The sequence below is a fragment of the Bidens hawaiensis genome, unplaced genomic scaffold (assembly GCF_021521415.1).
Source record: "Bidens hawaiensis isolate Kalapana, Puna unplaced genomic scaffold, B.hawaiensis_p1.1 tig00024868_1, whole genome shotgun sequence".
Classification (NCBI taxonomy): Eukaryota; Viridiplantae; Streptophyta; class Magnoliopsida; order Asterales; family Asteraceae; genus Bidens; species Bidens hawaiensis.
The window spans coordinates 52,584-69,689 of record NW_027493951.1 but is presented as its reverse complement, the minus strand read 5'-3'; the positions used below and the strand labels follow the sequence as shown (position 1 = coordinate 69,689).

Sequence of the window (17,106 nt, the reverse complement as noted above, 5' to 3'; positions counted from 1 at the left end):
TCATCTCCAGTTCTCCACCAATAGTTTAACACCACTCAGCCACTCACTACTACAATATTACCGCCGACAACAAGCCACCCTGCCCACCCATCACTACTCATCTTCATTTTCATCAATCTACCACCGCATCCACTCCTTCGCTTCTTTACAACCTTTCTTCTTCCCCTAATTTCAAAATCCCTAATTTCAAAATCCAAAAATCGATTCAAGAGACCGACAATTACACCCGATCAGAATTGTTTCAATCGTTTATCTGGAGATGGTGTGAATACAAATCAATCACGAAATCTTGCCACTCGTTTTTCCGGCAATGGTGTATCATGTGTGTGTCGGAGATGATGATGGCGGTGCACTAACCGTTGAAGCGAAGAGAAACCGGAGATGGAGATGGTGATGGCAATGCATAGCAGGACGATGGTAGGGTACGGCGGCAACCTTAGATCTAATGGTGGTGGTAAGGTACGACGGCGGTGGTGCAGATTCTTTCGTGGTGGTGGTGGTCTTTAACGGTGGACTGAGATTGGTCAGGTATATAAGGGATATAGTGGGATGGGTTATTATCTTTTTTTGTGTTTTGTTTTTTTTATTTGTTAGTAGTTTTATAAGGTTTGTTAAGATTTTAATATATTTAAAAAATAAAGATATTTTGGTCTTTTTATAAAAAGTTAACGGAAATTTTGAATGGAGTTAGTGATTTGGACGTAATTGGCAAAAAGTAAGAAACATCGATGGTCTAGACGCACAAAAAATGTTTTTTGGATGAAAATCGCATCATTTACCAAACCTCAGGGACGATTTTGTCACTTTACTCGATTCTTAATGTATTATCATAAAACATGGTACAAACAAAGTTGTTGGTACACGTCATATATTATATATACAATAGTTTGACCGGTAGTTAGTGATGATCAGTAGTTAAAATTTTTATTTTAACTGCCAAACTAACTTACCTAATCCTTCAACAAATATTACGAAATAAGGCCATATGTTACGTAAATACATGAAATACAAACAACAACAACCCTAATAATAAGAAACCCTAGTAAAGTTTAGTTTAAATAAATAAGTTTATTAATCAGATAACCCCCCCCCCCCCCCCCCCCCTCCTCTTCCAAAGTGAACTTTAGACAGGGTCTTCTGGTAATGTATCATTTGTTTTATTCAATGCCTTTGTTGCTATTTGAAAGTTAAAACGTTTGCTTTTTAATAACATATTTGCCCTTATACGATCATTTCCATCATAAAGTGTGTAGTCTACATTAAAAAAAAAGAAAAAAAAGTTGCTTTGTATTATAGAACACATTTCCAAAATTACCTCTGGGAAAATGGAATACATCACGGATTAACTACTAGTTACACGCTTACACCCCAACATAACGGAGTGCCCAAAAGAAAGAATAGAACCTTATTGGCATTCAGTCAAAGTATGCCGAAAAGTAAAATTCTTTCAAATCAATATTAGACCACAGCAGTCTCATGTGCTGCATATGTGATAAATTGAACCTCCACAGTAGCTATGGAGTGGAGTAAAACCAAATGTGCTTCATTTGAGTATGTTCAGGTGCCTGGCTTATGTTACATGTTCAGATCATAAACGAAGCAAGCTACACAACAAATCCAAGAAGGCCTGTTAGAAATAATGAAAATAGCAAGGCATATAAATTATGAAGTCCAATTACTAAGACAATTATTAGTCTTGATGCTTTGTTTGTACCAGGATTTCATTGGTTATTTAACTTAAATTGTTAAATCGGTCTTTAGTTTGCTTTTTCGGTCGGTTTCTTTAAAGGCTTTGTCATTTTTTATAGTTCTCTTATTGTATTGGCTAGAGATGTTCACGGTTTAGTTGGACCGGTTTTAACGGAATTTTTTTATCAAACCGGTATATAAAGCGTTTAGAAAAACTAAACCGAACCAGCCAAACCAGTCAACACAGTTCCATTTTAGCACAGGTTAATAAAAAGTAGTTAAAAACATGTTTTAAAAAAGATCAAACGCGAAAATAATGAAATTCTTGTATTGTGATCGATCACAACCCACAATAATATCATCATCAAATAATATACAATAGATCCCAAAAGATTCTTGCTATATTCACATCTATAACTCAACCAATTTTTCTTCCAGACGAAGGATATCATTAAAGACACTTTCCACAAAATATTAAAACACTGCTAAAAACGCTTTTCACTCATCAACAAGTGACCGGTTAAACTCGACGACTCAAAAGTCCAAAACACGCGTTGTGTATACAAATCAAACCCGTGTTGACCGGCTACAGCCGGTAACCAAACCTATAATCTCCCTGGTTTCCGTTTCAAAATCTCAAAACCTCAAAAGTGCTCGCTCGCTCGCGTATTCTTCTTCTTCTTCTTCTTCTTCACAGATTCAACTCTTTTCTCTCTCGTCAACACACACAAATTGATTAATAATATCCAATGGCTTTACTTTAATCCACACTGACTTCGTTTTGAGTTCGTGAATCCAGATCTGCAAGTTTCACATATTCAATTCGGTTAGTTTTCGGTTTATGCTTCTGCTTATTATTGGTGTTTGTAGTTTGTGTGTGTGAATTTGATCTAATTGTTAGGTTTACTCGAGCTCGTATGTGCTGCTTAGGGTTTTAGTGTGTGAATTGGTTCAGTTTTTGTACGGCGTGATTTTGAATCGCACGCATTTACGTTTGAATTGAGCCGAGTTTGATGATTAGACATTAGGTTTAGGAGATGTAGTGTGTTAAATTAATTCATGATATTATAAGATTACTATATGCCAGTGTGTTCTTATTGGCTTGGGTTTGTTATGAATAGATAGAACTAAATTACGGCTGCTTTCTAGGCTTGAGCTCCGCTATCAAGCTCTATTTCTAGAGCTCGAGCTCAGCTAGCTGAGGTCGTGAGTAGGGACACCGAGCTTGTTTCAGTACCGGTGCCGAAAATACAAAATCCTCAAAAATGGGTACAGGTGCCAGTAACGAAAATACTTGGTACGTTACCGGTATCGAAGGCAAAAATTCGGTTAAATACAGTACCGAATCGTATTGGTATCGGTACCGTACCGATCTCGAAACCTCAAAAAGTGGGTACCGAATCGGTACCAATGGTACCATTTGCTCATCCCTAGTTGTGAGTGGTTTTTCAAGTGTCGACTTGTTTATTAGTTATTCATTATTTTACTTATAGTTATACTTATTATTTTTGTACTTATTATTTTTATATATAACATGATGTATGCTATCTACTTATTTTTTCATAATTTTTTATATAATAATTATCATAAATATATATTAAATAAAAGTTATATAAATAACGGCCTTGTTTAGGCTCACGAGCCGGCGTGAGCTTGACAAGTGAAGCTTGGGCTTGTTTTTTCAAACAAGCTTATTTCTAGGCTTGAGCTTGTTTAAGCTTTTAACGTCCCTATCTCGAGTAGCTCACTAGTGGCTTGGCTCATATGCCCCCCCAATTGTTCAGACTTTCCCGGTTAGTAATTTTTGAGGAGATAATAACATCCAGATGGCATACTTATTGTTGTTGCATGGAGTTAGTTATTTTATTTTATTATTCTTTTTTTTTTGGGGGGGGGGGTGGGGTTGGTGCTTCTGTGTTTATATGGGATTTAATTTGTCACTTTTGAGTTTGATATTTTGGCTTACATAATAAGAAAATATTGGGGCATATATGTCCCTTTTATATGTTTCTTGCTTTCTGCTTGTAGAGTGTATTGAAAGGCTATATGTCTTACGCATACAGGGGCATAAATGTCTAACGTGGGGCCACTTTGGGAGCGTTTGGTTCGTGCTGCACTTCGAAGGGAAAGGACAGGAGTTGATGCTTATGGGCGACCAGCTGGCGGCATTGCTGGCAATGTTCCATCTTCACTTTCAAACAGTCGAGACATCGATCCCATTTTAAGAGCAGCTGATGAAATTCAAGATGAAGATCCTAATATCTCTAGAATTCGTATGTATTTCAATCTACTTGATTTTGTATGTTTTGCATTATCAATAAATAATAATCGTTTGCTCTGTTATTTTGTTTCAGTATGTGAGCATGCTTATACACTTGCTCAAAGTCTTGATCCCAACAGTGAAGGTAGAGGCGTGCTACAGTTCAAAACCGGTTTGATGTCAGTAATCAAGGTATGGTTTCATATCAATTAGAAAACGTTCTTTACTTTGTTGACTGATTGTGCAAAATGACATGTTTGCCCTTTTGTTCATTAACAGCAAAAACTAGCAAAGAGAGAAGGTGCTGATTTTGACCGAAGTCAAGATATAGCTCGCTTACGTGAGTTTTATAAGCTTTATAGAGAAAAGAATAACGTAGACAAACTCCGGGAGGAGGAAATGGAGTTGAGAGAATCCGGTGCTTTTAGCGGAAATTTCCAAGAGTATAATTTTTTTTCTTCATATATTAATATCTTATCTCTATTTGTTTCAAATCACCTCTTCGTATTAAAGGTGTCAATTGTGTTTGGTTACGGATTGAATTGTGGAATCTGTTCACGACCCATATTTTTACTCGTGTCAGAGATTGTAACTTAATCTGGATCTACATAAATTCGGGTCAACCCGAATTTAAACTTTTTATTCAAACCCAAGATAAGTTACTCTGATAATATCTAATATTTGGATAATAACTTCGATAATAAATCAATTCAGTTACAATAGTTGTTGGACTTAATTGTGCTGTTCACATGTAAAACGGGCCGGTGCACTGAAAGAACCGAATTTGGTCAGGGGCATATAGTCTTTTGGTGTTTTCGGTCTGTTGGTTAAATACAGAGCCGTTTAGTCTATTATTTAAATAGTTAAGCTATTTATTTTTATACTCTTTTTGTTATATAAAACAGACTAGAACGTAAAACCCTTAAGAGAAAAAGGGTTTTTGCAACTCTTAAAGTCTTGGGAACTGTGTTAGAGCAGCTTTCTAAGGAAGTTTCTTCCGAGGAAGCAGAAGGATTAATTCCTGAAGAGGTCTGTCTACTTATAACAACTTTTATAATATAATTTTTTAGAAATTTTAATTCACGCATAAACAGGATTCTAATGGTTTGGTCCAATTTTTCAGTTAAAACGGGTGATGGAATCTGATGCAGCTATGACAGAAGACCTAATTGCTTATAATATTATTCCTCTTGATGCTCCTGCTACCACCAATGCGATCACCTCGTTCCCCGAGGTGAATTTGGTTTATTTTATATCTTCGTTTGATTATTATGTACATTCTTTTATTATTATGATTGTTACTGTTACATAATTTTTAATGAATTTATGCGTAGGTACGCGCGGCAGTTGCATCGTTGAAGTACTTTAGAGGTCTCCCACCACTGCCGGGAAATTTTCCGATACCTGCTACTCGGAGTGCTGATGTTCTTGACTTTCTGCACTATGTTTTTGGATTCCAGGTTAGTAGTTGATGATAATCTTATTAATATGGATACTAGAGTTGTGTTTAAGAATTAGAAAATGGTATTTCTGAGAATTACCTTTTCAATATTTTTGTGCAAGTGAGTCAAAACAGAGTTCTACACTCTTAAGATTTGTAATTTCGGTATTCCTAGAACGTGAGTAAATTACACGGATGGTTTATATGGTATGTTCAGATTTCATATGTTATGCATAAACATAACATAAAATGGTCACTGACGTGGATGAAGGTTAACTTTTTCTGTTAAGTGGGTGAGAAATGACTAAAATGCCCTTTGCAGTTTAAAATATAAAATAAAAAATAAGTAAAATTAAAGTTGTATATTATAACATATAAGTTAGTGGGCCCCACTATTAAACATGCTAACAGGCCAACCCAAACACAACCCGTTTGTGGAAGTTCATGATGATATATAGTTATTGACCCTGTTAATATATTTTTTTTGTTATTGGCAGCAAGGTAACGTGTCGAATCAACGGGAGAATATAGTCAATCTTCTTTCAAACGAGCAAAGTCGACTCGGTACTCCTGACTTACATGACCCGGTATACAGTTAAGTTAACAAAAAAAATTCAATAAGATATCGATACTAAGGTGTTTGTATTTTTTTTCTAGAAACTGGATGGGACTGCTGTGGATAATGTTTTTTTGAAGACTCTTGATAACTACATCAAGTGGTGCAACTACTTGGGTATCCCACCAATGTGGAGCAAGTATGTCATTTAAAACCATTTTAAATAATAATAATATAATAATTAATTAAACTCTTTTTTAAGTTTTTAAATCCCTTTGTTTTTTGCAGTATGGATGTTAACAAGGAAAGGAAATTACTTTTTATCTCATTATACTTTTTGATATGGGGTGAAGCTGCAAATGTTAGATTCCTTCCGGAATGTTTATGCTACATATTCCATCGTGTAAGAATCTTTTCTGTTTGGATTTAATTATTGGCTTATGTTTTGGATTGGCATAAAAAGTTTAATAATAAGCAGATGGTGGAAGAAATGGAACGTGATATATTGGGGCAGCAACTTGCAAAACCAGCAGCCAGCTGTGTTGCTGAAAACGGTGTTTCGTTTCTGGAACAAGTTATTTGCCTTATTTATAATGTTATTGCTATGGTATGTTATGTGTATTTTCTATTATTTTAATTGTCACCTGGCAATATTCAGATCTGTGTTTATACTAAGGGTGCTAAACCGGTCGTGTTTGCGGGTTGGTGGGTCCATCCCAACACGAACCCAAAAATTTGACACAAGCTTGAAATCGTACACGATTTTTTGAGCGTTTAACCCGAAACTGACCCGAGTCCGTTTATACTTAACCTGAACCTGCAAATTTTGTTATAGGTTTGTGTCGGAATGTCACACCCCTAGTTTATACTAGTATGTATTTGGACTTTGGAGCACCTTATACCATTTTCTTGTTTTTACTTGCTTTTAAGTGAAAATTTGAGATTTTGGTGAATTGTTAAAGTCACTGTTGCCATTTTAAGATTTTAGTTTTGTAGCTTGTGAAGAATTTTATTGAAGTTGGTAATTCAACACCTTCTTTTACAAATAGGTTGATTTGGGTTATGACTAAGGCGAAAAAGGCTGAATGTTGCTCAAATTGTATCATTGTAGTTTTTAAACCTTTGAAATCATTGTTTTTGAAAAAGGTTATTCTTGTATTAATATTTGACACACTAATTCTTTAAAACTGAATTTTTAGACAAAGGGTGTTTTTGGTCTGCCCAAACTGACCCATACTCAACAATTGATCTTTGTGATGTCAACCCTTTTTACTCAATTTCACAGGAGGCTAATAACAATGAAAACGGAAAGGCTCCCCATTCCGCATGGAGAAATTATGATGATTTTAATGAATACTTCTGGTGAGCTTTACGTTTTTACATATATTCAGCATAACGGTTTATATTATTTTTTCCAATTTCATGCTGTTTTACATCCTTTTTCAGGTCCCAAACTTGTCTTAAGCTTGGTTGGCCATTAGACACGACTTCATCATTTCTTTTGAAGCCTACACCAAGGTCAAAGGTATTTTGAACAATAAAACATATTTTCTTTCAAAAAGCACATGTTGTGACTTTTTTTGACCGCCTTTGACTTTCTCTGTTGCAGAATATATTGAAAACAAATGTTACTAAGCGACGTGGAAAAACCTCGTTTGTTGAACACCGGACATTTTTTCATCTTTACCATAGTTTTCACCGTTTGTGGATCTTCCTTTTCATGATGTTTCAGGTTGACCCCATTATCAAAACATTTTATTTGACTTTTCAAATACTTGACTTTCTTCTTCTTCACAGGCACTTACCATAATAGCATTCAATGACGGAAACATCGACTCCAAGGCAATACGCTTATTGCTTAGTCTCGGCCCTACATTTTTTGTTATGAAACTTTTTCAAAGTAGGTTTTTGTGTTTATATTTTTCTATCTTTAATAAATGATGTATCATTAATTCTTATTATCTAATTTTAGGTGCATTGGATATTGTGATAATGTATGGCGCCTATTCAACAACACGGGTTTTAGCGGTTTCAAGGATATTTGTTCGGTTTATTTGGTTTAGCTTTGTTACTATCTTCGTATGCTTCCTTTACGTGTAAGTACTAAGTACTTATTTTGTTCATTTTTATTTGAGGTTTTAATCATAACAAGATTTCCTATATGCTGTCTTATATCAGGAAAGGTCTTCAAGATACAACTAATTCAATTTCGGGATCGATTGTTTTCAAAGTATACATAATTATTTTAGGCATCTATGCTGGAATTCAGTTCTGTTGGAGCTCTTTGGCACGGTTGCCAGCATGTCACCATTTGTTCAACCGGTGTGATAATTCATCTGTGGTTCGTTTAGTCAAGTGGATTCATCAGGTTGACATTATGTATTTTATTATTTTATCTGATTCTGTTTTATAATCTGTTACTGAAAATGATAATGTTTCTTATCTGATTTGTAATTGAAGGAACATTATTATGTTGGACGTGGCATGTACGAAGCAACAACTGATTATATCATGTAATGATGTCATAAATTCTTATTTATCCCTTTGTTTCTGTTCTAACCCTTGCTTTTTATAACTAATAATCGTATTGGCAATGTATTGTAATTTTTAAATTCAGGTATATGCTTTTTTGGCTTGTTGTATTGGGAGGCAAGTTTGCATTTGCCTATTTTCTTCAAGTAAGTAATAAAGTAAATAGTTTTAATCTTCTACATGTAATAATATTTTTGCTTTATTGATTTTTATATATGTGTCATTGAATGATTATGCAGGTCAAACCTTTGGTCGAACCAACAAGAACTATCATTGATATTAAAGATGTGCGTTACTCTTGGCATGATTTTGTATCGAAAAGTAAGTCATTTTGTGGAACATTTAAGATATAATTGAAATTATCAACTTGAACCCCTTTTGAAGATTCGTGACTTAATGATATGATGTACAGACAACCATAATGCTCTGACTATTGCTAGCTTGTGGGCTCCGGTGTTTAGTGTAAGTTGGCATCCTGCTGTTATTTATGAAAGATGCAACACTATTAGTTGTTAATTATAATAACTTCAATATTGTGTTTACTGCAGATCTATCTTTTAGACATCCACATCTTTTACACCATCATATCTGCTGTTGTTGGTTTCTTGCTAGGAGCTAGAGATCGTCTTGGAGAGGTAGGCATGATGAAAGAAATGACGTGTTTACCCTTTTTTTGTATGTGTTTGTTGACTTAATGTTTGACTTTATCTTTGTTTTTTAATGCTTTCAGATTAGGTCTCTGGAGGCTGTACACAAACTCTTTGAGAGGTTCCCTGATGCATTTATGAATAATCTTCACATTCCTTTATCTAAAAGGTGCTCTTGATAGTTCTCTCTGTTACTAATATATTTTATTTCTGATGATGTTTTGTGGTATTAATATTCAATTATGTTTTACAGGAATTCCCATGTGATAACTGGTCAGGTAAGTTTACCATGATCATCTGATTATCCTTATCACTTTGATTGTATGGACATTAATTTATTTATTACATTTTTAAGGTTCAGGAGAAAGATAAGTTTGACGCTGCTCGGTTCTCACCCTTTTGGAATGAGATAGTGAATAATCTGCGAGAAGAAGATTATATAACTAATTTGTGAGTACATTATATTCTTATTTTCAGTCTCATTAAATGTTTCTTTCTTTTCACATTACGTTACAATGCATTTTGTTTTCAGGGAAATGGAATTGCTTCAAATGCCAAAAAACACTGACTTTGTTCCCATGGTTCAATGGCCTCTTTTTCTCTTAGCCAGCAAGGTTATTAAAATTTTTGAATTTTCAGTCCATATCCTTTTCCCTTATATTATGTGAGTTTCATCATTGAAGTCATATATTTTTTATTATTATGTTTAGATATTCATAGCTAAAGATATGGCAGCTGAGAGTGACTCGCAAGAAGAACTGTGGGACCGGATTTCACGAGATGATTACATGAAATATGCAGTTATTGAGTGTTTTTACACCATCAAGATGATTTTGACCTCGGTTTTTGACAAAGATGGCAAGGCGTGGTAAGTGCATAGATAATGTGTTAAAAATGATTAAACATCACTATATTTCTACATTGATAATCTCAATTTTGAAATAAAATGATTAAGGAGGTAATTATGCATTTTGAATGCAGGGTTGAAAGAATATATGAAGATATTTCAGCAAGTATTGGGAAGGGAACCATTCAATTTGACTTTCAACTGAAAAAACTGGCTCTTATTATTCAAAAAGTTACTGCACTTACGGGAATTTTGGTTAGCATTTATCTATCTCCTTTTCATTTTAGACAATATATATTCTCACTTGTATCTTAATATTTAATTTTTACTGTAATAATGTGGTTTGGATGCGCATACGCAGAAAGAAGTCGGGACACCTGAACTGGAGACAGGTGCAATTAATGCTGCTCTAGATCTTTATGATGTCATCATGCTTGATTTTTGTAGTGTGAATATGAGGTGTGTACCATGTGTGTCAATAATAAGTTTTAATTTCTTATATGTTTTAAACTCTGAAGTTACTTTGTTAACATTGCTTGATGGAATTTTTGTATTGTGTAACAGAGGAAATTATGCCCAATGGAGTAGGTTGATAAAAGCACGGAAAGAGGGTCTGTTGTTTGCAAAAATTAAGTGGCCAAGAGACCCTGAACTGGTACGTTTGACTTTTGTACAAGTCAAACTTAAATTTTTTCATATTAAATTCTGTTTTATCTTAAAATTTGTTTAAATTTATGAAGCGGTTACAAATTCGGAGGTTACATTCACTTTTCACTATTAAAGATTCAGCAGTAAACGTTCCTAGAAACCTCGAGGCGAGACGTCGGTTGGAGTTTTTCACAAATTCTCTTTTCATGTCTATGCCCAAAGCCAAACCGGTTAGGGAAATGTTGTCTTTCTGGTAAAATCTTTCTTTTGTTTTTGTTTTTAATTTATAATATATATATATATATACACGTATACATATATATACTCATTGGAGCTGATTAAGTTTTTTAATGTTTCCAGTGTTTTTACTCCATATTATTCGGAGACAGTTCTATATAGCATCAACGAGCTTCTTAAAAAAAATGAAGACGGGATTTCGATTTTGTTTTACCTCCAAAAGATTTATCCAGGTGTCCATTATGATTATTAAAAATAATTAGTAGATAGACTTGAAGTAACATTATTGTATGGAAATCGATGTCTAATTATGTCAAACACTAACGTTAATCCTTTTTACCTTCTGAAAATCAGTTTACACAATTTAGGTTAATTATTCCTTGATTTTGTTACCAAAATGCCAATGTTGTATTTTGCAGACGAATGGAAAAACTTTCTTGCTCGAATCGGGCGTGAGGAAAATACGCATGAGTCGGTTCTTATTGATAATGAAGATGATAACCTTGAACTTAGGTTTTGGGCATCATATCGTGGACAAACGTTATCAAGAACTGGTATAAATCATTATTTATTACATAATTATAAAACCCACATCGTTATTAATAACTTTCATCTTTAACTTATGTTTAATAATGTATCCAGTTAGAGGAATGATGTACTATCGAAAAGCCCTAATGCTTCAAGCTTATTTGGAAAGAAAGACTGTTGGAGGTTAGGGTTTTTTTTTCTCTCTTTTTTAAATAATTTTGCTGTACATATTCTTTTTTTAATTTTATATTTTTATTAATCTAGATATCGAAGAGGTAGGTCCTGCTAATGAAACGACTGATACTGAAGGATTTGAGTTTTCACCCGAAGCACGAGCTCATGCTGACCTAAAGTTTACTTATGTTGTCACGTGTCAAATATACGGGAAACAAAAAGAAGAGCAAAAACCTGAGGCTGCTGATATTGCATTATTAATGCAAAGGTTTAATAAGTTCTTATATGTTATTCATTATTAATGCAAAGGTTTAATAAGTTCTTATATGTTATTCTTAATGTGTTGATATTATAAATTTTCTAATGTTAAGAGTGTATTTTTTAGAAATGAAGCGCTTCGAGTTGCTTTTATTGATGAGGTGGAGACTATGAAGGCTGGTGAAGTGCACAAAGAATATCATTCCAAACTTGTGAAAGGCGATATTAACGGAAAAGACAAGGTCAAGATTTATCATTTTCTTTTTAGATTTTTTGTTGGTGTGGACTGTTTTGGTCTTAAACCGAACCGAAGACCAAAAAATTGGTTTTATGTTTTTAAAAACCATTTGGTTTCGTTTTTTTTTTCAGTTTTCGCAGTGGGGTTTGTTTTACTTTTCCCATTTGGGTTTGAAATTTTGGAGCAAATAAATGGCCAAAATAACGAATTTGGGCCCAAAACTTTGAGCCTAAAGTTTTTATTTTGCAAATATTGCTTGATTATTACCCATTTGGGCCTAAAAAGTTTTTTTTTATTATTATTTATTATTTGATCATTACACATTTTGGCCTAAAATTTTTGGGCTACATCATTTATTAATTTTTTCTATAAGTTACTCAATATTCAAAAATAAAATTTATAGTCCATAAATTCAATAACAAACTTTTTTTTTTGTTTGTACACGTTTGGTTCAAGTATTAAAGTCAGTTTGATTTTTGTTTTTGTTTTTGGTACATGCAAAACCAAAACCGAACCAGAAATTTGGTTTTTGAATAGCAGAAAACCAAATCGTTGGTTTTGGGTTGGGTTAGGTTATTTTTTGGTTCGGTTATTTTGGTCACGGGTCGGTTTACTTTGGTTTCATTTTTTCTGCTAGTTGTGGGTCTGATAAATGTTGTGCAGGAAGTTTATTCTATAAAATTGCCCGGGAATCCCAAACTTGGTGAAGGAAAACCTGAAAATCAAAACCATGCGGTTATCTTTACCCGGGGAAATGCGGTCCAAACAATTGATATGAATCAGGTATGCAACTAAAATAACGAATTTATAATACTAATAATAAAATTTCTGAATATATAAATTGAATATATAAATATTAATTATAAAATTTCCTATCAACTTTTGTAATATACATCAGGATAATTATTTTGAGGAAGCTTTAAAGATGAGAAACCTTCTAGAAGAATTCCATGGTAATCATGGTATCCGTCTTCCTACCATTCTTGGTGTTCGGGAGCATGTATTTACCGGAAGGTATATTTATATTGTATATTATAAATCAGTTATCAAAAAAGTTACTTTTTTATTTTACTATTTTCATGTCATTTGTGCAGTGTTTCTTCCTTAGCATCTTTCATGTCCAATCAAGAAACTAGTTTTGTAACTCTTGGCCAGCGTGTTCTTGCAAGTCCATTAAAGTAAGTTTTTTTATGTAAATAATATTATCTTGTTTAAAAAATATAATATTTGGTTAACCTCTTATGTGATGATGCCACTTTAATATATGTTCAGAGTTCGCATGCATTATGGTCATCCTGATGTGTTTGATCGCGTGTTCCACATAACACGCGGTGGTATTAGCAAAGCCTCGCGTGTCATCAACATTAGTGAAGATATTTTTGCTGGTATGCCTTCTTTGAAGATATTTTTATCTGTGACTTTTATTAATGGTTATAAATATTAATTTGTGTTTAAATGCAGGATTTAATTCAACTTTGAGGCAAGGAAATATCACTCATCATGAATATATTCAAGTTGGAAAGGGACGAGATGTCGGGTTGAATCAAATTGCTTTATTTGAAGGAAAAGTGGCTGGCGGAAACGGTGAGCAGGTCTTAAGTAGAGACATTTACAGACTTGGTCAACTGTTTGACTTCTTCCGAATGCTTTCATTCTACTTTACAACCGTCGGATTCTATTTCTGTACCATGGTATGCCCTTTTTTGATAGTTATAATTTTTAATATAAAAAAGCTAATTTTTGATTTGTGGGCAGTTAACTGTGATGACGGTGTGGCTTTTTCTATACGGAAAGTTGTATTTGGTAAGATTTGAGATTATATTAGAAAATTCTTATTAGGGCTTTGTAAACGTTTTGAGATTGTTATATTTTTAATTGTATCAGGCGCTATCTGGAGTTGGTGAAGATATTCAAGATCGAGCTACGGTGTTAGACAACAAGGCGTTAAATACAGCTTTAAATACACAGTTTCTGTTTCAAATTGGTGTGTTTACAGCTATACCCATGGTTTTGGGTTTTATTTTAGAGCAAGGGTTCTTAAGGGTATGTCTATACTTTTTTAATCATTTATCATCATATATCATCATCATCAACGTACTCAGTATATCCCACCAATAGCAAAGCTATAGTAGGGTCTGAGGAGGGTAAGATGTAGACAGCCTTACCTCTACCCCATAGGAATAGAGAGGCTACTTCCGGTGAGACCCCCGGCTCGAAAGTAGTTTTGTATCAAGCCTTAGACATAAGGCACATACACTCAGCCACTGGCACACCGGCCGATTGGTGCATGTACCCTTGTCTTTCAGCTATCAACGCCACTACATGATGCCTGATTAACCTTCCGCCACTTTTAACGTTATTTTCACGAGATTAGTAAAATAACGTCAAAATTAGTGCAATTTCACTTTTGCCCACCCGAGGGTTCACACATATATACGTTATATGCGCGCACCGCAAGTAGGGCTTTTTTTTTAATCATTTATATAATATTTAAATATATCATTTTTTATAGTTTTTTTTTAAATCTTGAATGATGTGTTTGCAGGCGGTTGTTAGTTTCATCACAATGCAATTTCAACTCTGTACTGTTTTCTTCACATTTTCTTTGGGCACAAGAACACATTACTTTGGACGGACAATTCTTCACGGTGGTGCCAAGGTTTGATCTTACTTTCTCTTCTAAATGGGGTCATACGGGTGGATAAAGGGTCAAGTTTTATAAATATAGGCTAGGCAAGCCAGCTTGAGCTCGGTCTCAAGTTTGTTTAAGCTCAGCTCAGTTTGAGATTTTGTCGAACCAATTTTGAGTAGCTCTGGTGCGGTTTGGCTTGTTTATATCTCTACCTGTTTGAGAGATTAAACATTACCTGAATCAACCCATTCATAGCCAAACGGGTCAAAGTTTTTGTGTGTACTGTGTACTCTATTCAATTGATGTAATGAAATCTAACAAAACTTGATTCCACAACAGTATCATGCAACTGGACGGGGATTTGTTGTGCGCCACATCAGATTTGCAGAGAATTACAGGCTTTATTCACGCAGTCATTTCGTCAAAGGGTTCGTCTCTCTCTCTCACACACACACGCGTGTGCGTGCATTTGTGTGTTAATCTGTTTGATATTTTTATGTATTGAAACAGATTGGAAGTGGTTCTTTTGTTAGTGGTGTACCTTTCTTACGGGTACAACGATGGCATGATAGGATACATACTTCTTAGTGTTAGCAGTTGGTTCATGGCACTCTCATGGCTTTTTGCTCCATATTTGTTCAATCCATCTGGTTTCGAGTGGCAAAAGTAAGTTTTCATTTCATAGAAATCAATCCTTTTCATAAAAACCTTTGATATTTATCTTCACTTTATGATATTTTAGGACGGTTGAGGACTTTCGGGATTGGACAAATTGGCTCTTTTATAGAGGAGGTATTGGTGTCAAAGGAGAAGAAAGTTGGGAAACATGGTGGGATGAGGAACTGGTATGCTGCGTGTCCCATTTTGTTTTTCCATTTATAAGAATTCACTTTTTTCCGCTAAGTATTGTGAAACATAATTTGCAGTCTCATATCCGCACACTTGGAGGAAGGGTTATGGAGACTATTTTGAGCCTTCGGTTTTTCATTTTCCAGTACGGCATTGTTTACAAATTGGATGTGCAGGGAACAAATACGTCTTTATCGGTATAGTACTAATTATTAATTGTATCTATTTTAATATATATCTTCAGAGTGCTAAATAGTGTATATTTATATTTGTCCAGGTGTATGGATTTTCATGGGCAGTGCTTGTGGTGCTCATATTACTCTTTAAGGTATAACATTCATTAAATCCTAAATTTGCAAAGATTAAATATTAAAATAATGCTGCTTATTAATATTATCTTTTTTGTTTATAGATTTTTACATTCAGCCAGAAGGTATCAGTGAACTTTCAACTGATCTTGCGGTTCATACAAGGCGTTGCTTTCATGCTAGCGATTGCTGGTATAGCCGTTGCTGTTGTACTTACTTCCCTTACTATGACCGACATATTTGCTGCCATATTGGCTTTCATACCCACCGGCTGGGGTATACTTTCGGTATATATTCTTGGTCCCACCTTGGATTAAAAACACTTGGTTATGATTTAGGTATAATTGACTAACTGGTATGATTTTGTTCCAGATCTGTGTGGCTTGGAAACCCGTGTTGAAAAAGACAGGATTATGGAAATCAGTGAGGTCGCTTGCTCGGTTATTCGATGCTGGAATGGGCATGCTCATATTCATTCCCATTGCCTTCTGTTCATGGTTCCCTTTCATCTCGACATTCCAAACTCGGTTAATGTTCAATCAGGCTTTCAGCAGAGGTTTGGAAATTTCCCTTATCCTTGCAGGAAACAACCCGAATTCTGGTTTGTAGTTACATTTATGTCGGCTTTTGTACATGTAGAATACGTGCTTAACTTTTGACATACTAGTTGTTCAGAGGTCTTTTATTAGCAGTTTGTATGTAAAACAGTGCTGTAAATTTAGTCGTGTTCGTCGGATCATGAAACTTGAATGTGTGCTATTTTTGGTGTCGTTATCTTAGAAATGTGGCCTATAAGATTACTTTTACAAATGTTCTCAAAATTTGATATGGACATTCCTGAATTTAAGTTAAGACATAAAAAAACATATTTTACAAAAGTGATAATATAAATTCTAGTTATCCTTCTTTGAAATAAAAATACATATTTTACATCAAACAATGAAAGAATCAGTTAAACTAATTTACACACCAAAATAACAACCACAATCTAATCAAACTTATAAAAGTCTTCTGAATTCGAGACCGGAAACCCCCTTACGGATGACGACGAGGGGGATGCCTCACCGCCAGAAGGCATATCCGCGATGGCAGCAAACATCCTGCGAATGCTAACCGATCGTGCAGGCTTGAAGCTAAACGACCTCACCATCTTCGACTTCGAAAACAAATCAGACGAGCTCGATAATATTAAATAAACAAGAGCTTGAACAAGAACGAAAGCAGCGCCTTTGATTAACATATTTTCTAACGGAAATTCCATC

At 34.5% G+C, this 17,106-nt stretch overlaps 1 protein-coding gene across 1 annotated transcript; it reads left to right on the top strand.

Moving 5' to 3' along the window:
- The first annotated feature begins 2,378 nt into the window (after positions 1 to 2,378).
- LOC143570324 (callose synthase 9-like) lies at positions 2,379 to 16,555 on the top strand. The gene is made up of 51 exons (XM_077056001.1): positions 2,379 to 2,515; positions 3,753 to 3,962; positions 4,044 to 4,141; positions 4,229 to 4,392; positions 4,855 to 4,978; positions 5,073 to 5,183; positions 5,284 to 5,409; positions 5,888 to 5,977; positions 6,048 to 6,145; positions 6,235 to 6,349; positions 6,425 to 6,553; positions 7,232 to 7,308; positions 7,393 to 7,471; positions 7,556 to 7,678; positions 7,744 to 7,846; positions 7,919 to 8,042; positions 8,125 to 8,314; positions 8,407 to 8,459; positions 8,564 to 8,624; positions 8,718 to 8,799; positions 8,891 to 8,940; positions 9,027 to 9,113; positions 9,209 to 9,294; positions 9,379 to 9,403; positions 9,481 to 9,575; positions 9,658 to 9,739; positions 9,836 to 9,993; positions 10,107 to 10,227; positions 10,334 to 10,431; positions 10,537 to 10,627; positions 10,713 to 10,873; positions 10,981 to 11,090; positions 11,277 to 11,411; positions 11,500 to 11,568; positions 11,650 to 11,827; positions 11,945 to 12,059; positions 12,719 to 12,838; positions 12,954 to 13,069; positions 13,150 to 13,233; positions 13,328 to 13,440; positions 13,517 to 13,746; positions 13,811 to 13,858; positions 13,940 to 14,098; positions 14,601 to 14,714; positions 15,027 to 15,115; positions 15,198 to 15,353; positions 15,430 to 15,532; positions 15,614 to 15,733; positions 15,814 to 15,864; positions 15,949 to 16,131; positions 16,217 to 16,555. The coding sequence occupies exons 2-51, from the start codon at positions 3,761 to 3,763 to the stop codon at positions 16,451 to 16,453; spliced, it is 5,733 nt and encodes a 1,910-aa protein (XP_076912116.1). The 5' UTR covers positions 2,379 to 2,515; positions 3,753 to 3,760; the 3' UTR covers positions 16,454 to 16,555.
- The last annotated feature ends 551 nt before the right edge of the window (positions 16,556 to 17,106 follow it).